The sequence below is a fragment of the Terrapene carolina genome, unplaced genomic scaffold, assembly GCF_002925995.2.
Source record: "Terrapene carolina triunguis isolate 2854851 unplaced genomic scaffold, T_m_triunguis-2.0 Scaffold32862, whole genome shotgun sequence".
NCBI classification, from domain to species: Eukaryota; Metazoa; Chordata; order Testudines; family Emydidae; genus Terrapene; species Terrapene triunguis.
Genome location: NW_020697213.1, coordinates 2,101,904 through 2,112,258, shown reverse-complemented (window position 1 = coordinate 2,112,258; position 10,355 = coordinate 2,101,904). Strand labels below are relative to the sequence as shown.

At 52.0% G+C, this 10,355-nt stretch overlaps 1 protein-coding gene across 1 annotated transcript in view; it reads right to left on the bottom strand.

The window, feature by feature from the left end:
* Positions 1 to 10,355, bottom strand: part of LOC112124831 (centrosome-associated protein CEP250-like) — a 138,479-nt gene that overhangs the window by 77,918 nt on the left and 50,206 nt on the right. Inside the window, exons 4-6 of the mRNA XM_029914170.1 lie at positions 8,158 to 8,235; positions 6,532 to 6,615; positions 5,886 to 6,032 (exon numbers count right to left, since the gene is read on the bottom strand). Coding sequence (XP_029770030.1) covers positions 5,886 to 6,032; positions 6,532 to 6,615; positions 8,158 to 8,235 — 309 coding nt within the window. The remainder of the gene's footprint in view (positions 1 to 5,885; positions 6,033 to 6,531; positions 6,616 to 8,157; positions 8,236 to 10,355) is intronic.

Genomic DNA, 10,355 nt, shown 5'->3' with positions numbered 1-10,355 from the left:
CTTCTTCCCCTGCACCTGTGTACCCCTCCTGCTGTCCCTCCTTCCCCTACATGCCATACCCCCGCCTGCTCTATTTACATGATCTCCATTACTACTCAACTGTCCTATTTCTAACAAGCTTGTCTTCCATGCACTCAGGCTGTCTTACCGCTAACATCTGCTCAAGCCGATGGCCTCGTAGAGCCTCATTCTCTCCTGCTACCTGGGCCAGATGCGCATTACACTCCCCAAGCTGAAGAGAAAGGGAAACATATTAGACATTCAACTCCACCTTAGAATGGCCATATGACCAAAGGTCCAGGTAGCCCAGTGTCCTGTCTTCCGACAGTGGCCAATGCCAGGTGCTTCAGAGGGAATGAACAGAACACGGAATCATCAGGTGATCCATCAAGTGAACACTCATCATCATACCAACAAACCAACTGCACGTCTCTGCAAACCAGAGGCAAGTGCCACTCTCATGTGTCCTTAACACAACTCACACATCCCCCTATTAATCAGTCCTTGACGGCTCTGTCATACAGGAAAAAGGGGTAAACAGCAAGGTGGTTAAGTTTGCAGACAATACTAAATTACTTGCGATAGTTAAGCCCAAAGCTGACTGTGAAGAGTTACAAAAGGATCTCACAAAACTGGGTGACTGGGCAACAAAATGGCAGATGAAATTCAATGTTGATAAATGCAAAGGAATGCACATTGGAAAACATCATCCCAACTATACATATAAAATGATGGGGTCTAAATGAGCTGTTACCACTCCAGAAAGAGATCTTGGAGTCACTGTGGATAGTTCTCTGAAAACATCTGCTCAATGTGCAGTGTCAGTCAAAAAACGAATCGAATGCTAGGAGTCATTGGGAAAGACAGACAATACCACAATGCCACTATATAAATCCACGGTACGCGTATACCTTGAACTACTGCGGGCAGTTCTGGTCGCCCCATCTCAAACAGGGTAGATTAGAATTAGGAAAGGTGCAGAGAAGGGCAACAAAAATGAGGAGGAGTGTGGAGCAGCTTCCACACGATTAAAAAGACTGGGGTTGTTCATCTTAAAAAAGAGACGGCTAAGGGGGATATGATAGAGGTCACTAAAATCATGAATGCTGTGGAGAAAGTGAATAAGGAAGTGTTATTTACCCCTTCACATAACACAAAAGCCAGGGGTCACTCAATGACATTAACAGGCAGCAGGTATTTCTTCACACAGTGCACTGTCAACCTATGGAACTCATTGCCAGGGGATGTTGTGAAAGCCAAAAGCATAACTGGGTTCAGAAAAGTATTAGATAAGTTCATGGAGGATCAGTCCATCATTGCCTGTTAGCCAGGAGGGTCAGTGATACAACTCCATGCTCTGGGCGTCCCAGAGCCACTGACTGCTGGGACTGGATGACAGGGGATTGTTCACTCAATAATTGCCATTCTGTTCTCTCTCTCTGATGCAATACAGCACCCAGGCATGGAGTTAGGCCAGCACAATGGTAAATAATGCAATGAAGTGAACTCTGCTCTAGTTAGGACCTACAACCCTGCAGAATGCTCTGTGCACCTTGGATTCCAAGGCCTGACCAGTGCAATGGTTCTGCAGCAGATTCAGTTTGCCAGGTTGTCCAGTGCCATAACTGTGCTCGGTGCTTTACAGACACGTAAGGCAACAAGGTTCCTGGCCAATGGTGCTTACAATCCAAATAGGGCAGATGATAATGAGAAGCGACTGCAGACCTTGGGGCTCAGGGATGGGAGGAGGAAGACAACAGAAACAGGCCATACAGCAGATCATATCCCTTAATTTGTGTTGTATATTTCTTATTTTCCTAGCTAGCTATGTGAGGTGTGTTTTTATGGTGCCTATCACCATTGGGTCTGAACTGAGACTAAACAGAAATGGGGTTAGCGGTGTTGGTTCCCGTGCAGATAGGGCTGTTTGAATGGTATGCTGTTCTTCCTCCTTGTTAGTGCTTACTGGTGCCATTCCAGGTGAAAGTCTGGTTTCAAGCGGGAGGGGTGCGGGCCTGACATGGTCTTACCTGTTCTTGAGAAAACACAAGCTGCTTCCTTCCCTCCACCCCCCTTTCAGGTGAACAAGAGAAGAAACGAAGCTAAGTCCAACCCAAGCAAATTCTGCAGCCCCATTCCACCCTGTGTCACAGGCTTGTCCTCACGAGTCTGTGCCAACCTTCCAGCTCCGATCCCTTTTCTAGGGAGCTTCCGGCCTCCCTCCTCTCCAGTCTCCAGTTCTCTAGCCTCACCTCACCAGGGTCCCAGACAATGAAGCAGGCATAAGGTCTGCTCCAAACTCTCCCTGCTTCTGATTCTCCAAGGTCATTAGTATTGTAGCCACAGTCCCGTAGCAAAGTCTGCTTTCTGGACTTGTCTATGTCTGACTGTCCAGACAAATTCTGCACCCACTACTCTAGGCATCCCAGGAACGTCCCCAGCCAGGGACAGTCTCTTCAGGGCTTCTCCCTAGCCAGTCTGCTTTGTTACCTCTTCCCAGTTCTGTTCTCCTAGCAGCGGTTCTCAAACTTTTGTACTGATGACCCCTTTCACATAGCAAGCCTCTCATTGCAACCCCCTTTATAAATTAAAAACACTTTAAAATATTTAACACTATTATAAATGCTGGAGGCGAAGCGGGGTTTGGGGTGGAGGCTGGCAGCTCACGACCCCGCATGTAATAACCTCACAACCCCCTAAAGGGGTCCCAGTTTGAGACCCCCTGTCCTAAGGGCTCCGTAACAAAGCCCACTCCAACATTCCCTTTCTGTGTGGCCTCCTCTGAGGCCTCTTGACCAGACAGAGACAGAACTCCTGTCCCTTTCCTCGTCTCTCTCAGTAGAGAACACTAAAGCCTGCTCCTTTCCAGGCTCCTTCTAGTCTCTTCACTGGAGACACCTACCGACAGCTCCTGCTCCCTGCAGATCTCTTTCCACTTGGAAGGAAGGGAGTTGTTTCTGTTCCCTCGCTACCTTTCCCAGCATTTCTGCCACCCTCCCCCCCCCAGGGACCTTGCTACAGGAACAGGGTAGGGGCAGGACCATGGACTTGCAGATAATCTGATCTCTTCTGGCAAGATTTCCATAGTTGTGGTCCTGCCCTGAGAATGCTCTGTCCCATGCTCTGTGTAGGGTGTAGAGCTCTGGCATGCCAGTGCAGCGAGGTGTCCGAGCATGCTCCAGGCTTGAGAGATGAGGTGCAGGATTGTGAACGCTGCTGGGTTAGGTTGGGGCCCCCCCAGGAGCAATGAGTCCTGGAGTTATTGGCCTGTTTTCATAAATTCAAAGATTTTAAGGCCTCTATAATCATCTGGCCTCTCCTGCTACATAGCCTTGAAGTTTAGGACAAGAAGCCTGAACCTGACGCTGCGAAGGAGGGGGATCCACAGATGGTGATCTGGTTTCGTGGAGGTTAAAGAGAAGGGGAGACAAGACTGAGCCATGTGATGCTCTGGAGGGATGAGGAGGCACAGGCCCAAACATGGCAAACTCTGTCCAATAGGAATGATTAGAGCCAGCACAGTGCTGTCCTCTTCACTCCCACAAGCTCTCCTGTGTCCCATCAATGCCACATGATCAGTGGCTTTATCCTTGTTCTGTGTTTGCTTTGTATTTGATGGCGAGCACACGGGCAGGGCTAGGAAGCACTGAGTGGAGCTGAGAGAAGAACAATTTGTGGAGGGCTCTGCAGGAGCAGAGGAGGATGGTTCACGCAGAGAGAGAAGGAAGTGCTCCAGGCATAGAGGGCGCTGTGAAAACAAGCACAGAGACACACATGGGAGGGAAGAAAACAATAAGCATCAGAGAGCCAGGAGAGAGCAGAGCATAAAGTGCAAAGCGAGGGTAGGAGACAGGCTGAGTGACACCTTTCCTAGCTCAGGTGGCATTCCAGTGCTACTCGCCAGAACTGCCAGAGAGGGGCTGGAAGGTGTGATCACTCCAGCCCCACAGGCAGCCCTGGAAAGGGGGACCAGTGCTGGCAGCTTTAGATGAATGGCCAGTTCAATTAAACATGGAGCTGGAATATGATGAGCCCCATGCGCCCAAGACAATGGGGAGCCCCCGGCCTGGGGCCCGGGATGGCAGGGAGCCCCCGGCCTGGGGCCTGGCCCCGCACGCCTAGGAGGGCAGGAAGCCCCCGGCCTGGGGCTGGGACAGTCTGATGGGATCACTGGTGGAGCTGGAATGCAGAGATCACCTTACTGATTCTGAATGCTTGAACTCCAGGCAAACCCTCCATGTTTGTGGCCAATGACACAAGCAGCAGCACTTGGTTGGGAGTTTCACAGCATAAGGCTCTTGGCACCCTGACTGTGAGCTGGAATGGTCCCCTTCCCCTTCCCCTATCACACCACACAAAGGAGCCAGCATGTGTGAGCCATGAAGGGCAGAGGGAGCAGGGAACGAGACAGAGCATCAACATCCAGCCTGATTTCCCCCCTCCCCCCCCGCATACACCGACACAGACTCACACTTACAGACAGATGCACAAATAGAGAAAGGTGCACACACGGATACACTCACAGACTCACACACATGCAAACAGACAAATTCACACATCTTTACACAGTACATGCCCCAGAGCTACTGACAACCGGAGAGCAGGGCTGCTCTCCACCCACGTTTCTGTATATGCCCCACCATGCACAACTTGACAGCAGGAGGAGCAATATCCCGTTACACTCCCGCCCAGGGCCAGAGCAGCATCGCAGCACCACCAAGCTACTTGAAACAAAACAAATTCCATTTTCTGCTAAAAACTCTGAAATGCTGCTATGTTCTGGACAAGCCCTGCCGTGATTAGCTCACTCCTGTCCAGCAAGCAGGGACCTGATCCTCTGGGGTTTAATCTTCCAGTATTCGGAGCGATTTCCTTATCAGTTTGTTACACAGGCAGACAGGCTTATGGGATGCTGAAAGAGAGCTGCAATGGTCCAATGGGTCACATCGTCAGGTTCAGCAAGTAGTCCTGCAGTGCACAGTGGGACCACCTGCGGACTTTCCACACTGGCTACCATCACACACCAGAGTCCACTTGCCATACTGATCCAAATGACAGCTGTGGTCAATACCCTTCACAGCTACGGGCACCCGACAAGCCAGCAAGCGTGGAACTCCACAGCTGAGGTGCCTGTGGAGGCAGCACGCCCTCCCCAGCTGGAGTCACACACAGCAGGAATAAATTGTCTAAGCAAAGGGGTTAACTCCTGGCAGACTCTGAAGCACAGAGCCCGCTAATACAGATCTGTAAGGGCAGGAAACCCAATGGATACAGGAAGGGGAGGAGAAAATGCTAAAAGGGGACCTTGGGGCTACAAAGGAGCTAGGCACAAATACTGCCCAGCAGAGAGGCTGTTGCCAGGGTCTGCAGAAGCATTGGGACAGTTTCATTATAAGGGTGTGTATCTTCTGAAGCAAATTCAAGATTTCTATCCCAGGGAGCCAAGACCAATACATCTGAACAAGCCTCATCCTGACTCACCGTTTACTGCTGTTACCACCCAGTAGGACAGCTCCTTCCCAGGGGTGCAGTCCCTCTCCTGTCCTCCACAGGGCCACCCGATTCCTCACTCCGAGAGGATTTGACAGCAGGATGCAGGGATCAATGCCTAGGACATCTGCTCAATTGCAGCCGCTACCCCTGGAGTCAGGGTTTGGGCAGAGTGCATCTCTGCAGCTAGCAATGCAGCGGTTTCTCTCCTTGGTTTCCCATGCTCTCCCTTCCTCACTGGGAGCCTCCATTTTCAGGTCTTTAGCCCTTTCTCATACTGCATCATTTGCATGAGAATAGAAGCATATCACTGCTGCTGGTTTAGGTTGCTAGTGCATTAAATAAAGTTACTAGCCAGGCCTATAGAGCTGGAGCTGGAGTGGAGTCTTTCTTACCTGCCTCTGGGATTCCTCCTGTAGCCTGCCGCTGGCCTCCAGGTCTTGCTCGAGCTGCTGGATCCGGCTGCATTTCTGCTCCAGTTCTGCCTGCCTCTCCGTCTGCTTGGTCTGCAGTTGATAGATCCTCTGCTCTTGAGCATCCAGCTATTGACCCGCCCAGGGAAAGAAAGAAAAAATGGAAAAAAAAATCAATTAATACTAAACGGCTTAACAAAACCCTGAACAGCACAGGCCTGATGCTACTGGGGGTGGGGACTGAGGGGAGGAGAAACACCCCCCCACTAGCTGCAAGAACTTGATGTTCTGGGGACAGGAAGCCAATATGGTAGGTGCGATTTGCTAGCACACCAGCCGCAGTACTGACATGTCCAAGTCAGGGGAGTCAGGGAGCTGCAGTCACTCCGCTGAGGGACATTTGCCCTCACCCCGTCTCCGGGGGAAGCTCTACGGAGCCTGGACGAGGGACAGAAATAGAAGGCAATGGCGCGAACACAACGTTATTTAAATAAACAAACAAACAAATAGCTGCCAGCGCTGGCTACGTGTTGCAGCTCCAGGCGGCTCTGCCCTGTGCGACGGAGCGCTTGGGCACTCTCCTCTGGCATTGTCTGTACAGAGAAAAGAGAAAGGAGGGCCTTGGTACCTCGGTGGCCAGCACATCCCTTTTGTCCTGCAGGAGCAGGAGCTGGCTTTGAAGAGTCTGGATTTTTGCATCTCGGCATTCCAGCTGGAAAACGTTTACATGGAAAGGGAGAAAGGAAGAATCATGAATGCCAACCAGTGAGCAATGATCACGACAGGACTAAAGCACTGATCCCCAAAGCTCACTGTGTGCAGGCCCCATCACTGACCGGCGTCTCAGCTGCTGGGGACTCTCTCTGGACAGGCAAGGTGGAAGAGGTGGCAGTAACTGCTTCCTCTCTGCAATGGCCAGGCGTGACTTCTGTTGCTGGCAGAGCAGACAGCGACTGGGAAGCAATAGATTTTGCTGGCCACAGATCCTGAGAGGTTTTTTAAACTCAGCATTGGGAAATCCTCTGCAGTGATTGGTCAGTAGCATGGCGATATCCTGACATGACAGCTGGGGTTGGAACCACTTTTGTTCCTTGTCCCTTTCCACAGGTGATATCAACACACCTCATTTATTGGGGCCTGGGCTGGCCCAGAGGAGTGCTTGTTTTAGGAGAAAATGGATTATCCTCCATGATCTAGTAAAGCTAAACAAATAATGCACATTAACTAAATACAGTAACAGCTTCCCAAGCACCAGGCCACTTGAGAGGAGAGACATGGGGTTTGGAAAGGACGTGGCTGCAGCATCCTCCCACTGGAAATTAGCCATGCGGAGCTCCTCCTGCCACAACTTCTCCCACTCTCCTGTCTCCAGCAGGGAAGGATACAGGAAGCTTCAGCCTCACGAAGCTCGCCCACTCAAAGGCTTCCCACACAGAGAGGGCCCCAGGCATGATGCACTTACGCTCAACCACAGAAATCTCTTCCTAGAGCCAGTGAAGAACAAAGGCCCGGACAATTCCACGAGCGCTGAAATGCCCACGTCCCTGCACACTTGATTCTTGTCCAGAGCGCCTCCTGCGGAACCCACAGCACTCTCCGGGTCCCGCACCATGCTGTACAGCCCAGAGCTGCCCCCTTGGACCCACAGCCACTTCCCAGGTCCCCACTGCCCTGTATAGCCCAGAGCTCCCCTGCAGAGCCCACAGCACCTCCCTGGGTCCCCCACAACCCTGTACGGCCCAGAGCTCCACATGGCTGAACCCAAACAGAGAACAGTGGGGGACAAAGAGCCCAAAGAGCAGTGGTGGAAGGGGAACGTGGAAAGAGGCAGGCCTGCGTCTGCGACAGGAATCAGATTCTCTCCCCCAGACGTCAGGAGTCAGCCTCGGCTCACAGAGCTGTAACCAACGGCACTGTTAAGGAAGCTGTATGTCTGTGCTGCAAAGGCCTGCTTGTGTCTGGAAGGGGCGCAGCACCAGATGGGCTCCAGTTGCTGCCCTGAACCCTGAGCCCTCGGTGCAGGTGCACTACAAAGACGTGCCTAGCAGCTCAATCAGCTCCATACCTTGGTGCAGCTCTATAAAACTAACTACACCAAGCCAAGTGACGGGCAGCCTGCCTGGGCTCCCTGTGCTGCGAGTCTGAGATCCAGCCCTGGAGACTGGGGCTTATTGCTAAACAAGGCTGGTCTCTGATCGGAGAGTGCCGCTCAGGCTGGCCTCTCTCGACATGGTTCGTCTCCAGGGGCCTTTACCTCTGTTTTCAGGAGCTCGTTGGTTCGGGAAGATGAGGGGAGCCTTTCACAAGGACGGGATCCCGGAGCACTGCTAACCTAAAACACAACATCACGGGGGTTAACAGCAGGCACTGGCTGCCCGGCTGCCCAGACAAACAGCAGCAGCAGGCTCAACGTACGCTGTCCCAGTCACAGCCCAAGGATGAAGCACTGAACATGCTCCCAGCCCTACATTCTGGCCAGCAGCGGGGCAGAGGTGGCAGCCCCTCCCCATGGCCAGCCTTTTGGCACATCACCCCTTCGGAAACAGAGCCCGGTCACGCCTCCGGAACTGCGCAAAACCCAGCAGCAGCTGTGGCCCCTGGAGCCAGCCTATGAAAACTTCCACTTCAGGCTGCAGCATTTGGAGCCCCCCATGCTGATGTCACCAGTTCCCTCATTCCCTTAGTGTCTGAAGGTTTCGATTGCCCTTCAAGTGTTTACAGACTAAACAATATAGGACTGAAATATGAGTGAGAAAAGGTCTCCAAGCTCCCATGTTGCAGCCACCTCTGCCTGGTTCCCATGACTGTCCCCAAAAGGAGAAATCTCTCATCTCCCCACCTGGGCCACCCAAACTCTCCCAGAAGAAATAGTTGCCCCCACCCCCGACTCCACCCCACCCCTGTCTCCTACTGGGCTGACGAACATCTCCCTCTCATCAGGTTCCTTCTCCCTCCTCCCCCCCGACAGGAATCTGGGACCCAGAACAGGACGCCCTTCAACCTACCCACCCTACCATGGGGCGGGAAATCATGGACTAGCCAGCTCCCCCAGAACCCTGGCTGATTTCAGGAAGTGCCCTACCTAAACAAAGGGGGTCTCCTGGCAGCCACACTCCCAGGCCCTGCCTGCTCAGAACTCTGGGATTTTTGTCTGTGTCTGGCTTAGCCAATGTCTGGCCTCACACAATGAGCTCACTAGTGATTCCTGTTGAACACGCAGGCAGTCTGCACCCTCCCTTCCTGGCACGGCTGCAGGTCAGTACACAAAGAGCAGAACTCAAAGCTTTTTGCACTGTCCTGCAGACAACACGGTGGGGGAGACGCAAGCTGCAAAGCTTTGGCTATGGCGCTCCCTTTGTTCACCACCTTCCACCCTCACCGTTATTACTGGAAACAACGTGTAGTCAGTAGCACCTAGAAGCCTGACCCAGGCCACCATGCCAGGCACTGCACATACCCAGAACAGGGAGTTTGTGCCTTCCTCCGCACTGCCCCAGATCTGGCAGCCTCAGCCCCTTTTGCCCCAGGGCACTACGTGCCAAACCCCCTCTCTTGAAAACCCACTCCTGGAAGCCCCCAAAGGCAAATCCATGTCAGTATTGTACCAGCACTGCTCCAACTCTGCCACGCCTCCCGCTGCCTCCCCCGAGGCATTCCCAGTTAGCGTTACCCTCTGGGGGCTCCCAGGCTATCCTGTCTGGGGCAGGCCCTGTGCGTTACAAACAGGCCCACCTGGCTGCCCACACTGCCCCCTCCCCCTCCGGGCCCGCTCAGTCACCTGCACTGCAGTTGACGAGCTCTGGTGAAATCTGGCCAAACCCTATGAACACGCTGGAGACGCGAATACACCCAATGGCTAAGATGCGTTTAATTAGTAACTATCTGACTAAATCTAGCTAGAATTCATATAGTAATTAAATGTTAATTGATTAATAAAAATATATTTACTGAAAACTGTCATCCAGTTGTCAACATTCAATAAATACATTCATAATTAATTTGAATATTAGTAACATAAAACGATTTTAATATCTAAATTAAATCTGTAATGGAGCCACCATCATCATCATAATATATGGAGATAGACCTATCTCATAGAACTGGAAAATGACCTTTCAGGGTCCCGAGTCCAGCCCGCTGCCTTCACTAGCAGGACCAAGTACTGATTTTTGCCCCACATCCCTAATTGGCCCCCTCAAGGATTGAACTCACAACCCTGGGTTTAGCAGGCCAATGCTCAAACCACTGAGCTATCCCTTCCTCATATTGTGCCTTCCTCAAAGCTGTAAAGCTTTAGTGCTGCCCTATGCTATACACGCACAGCCCATTACAACCACAATGGGAAACGGCTGGAGTTGCACAGGTAAGCACTCAAAACCCAGCAAATGCTAAAACCCTAAATGGCTCTGGGGACGCCACTGTGTGTGTAAGTCTGGGCTTGTGATCTACCAA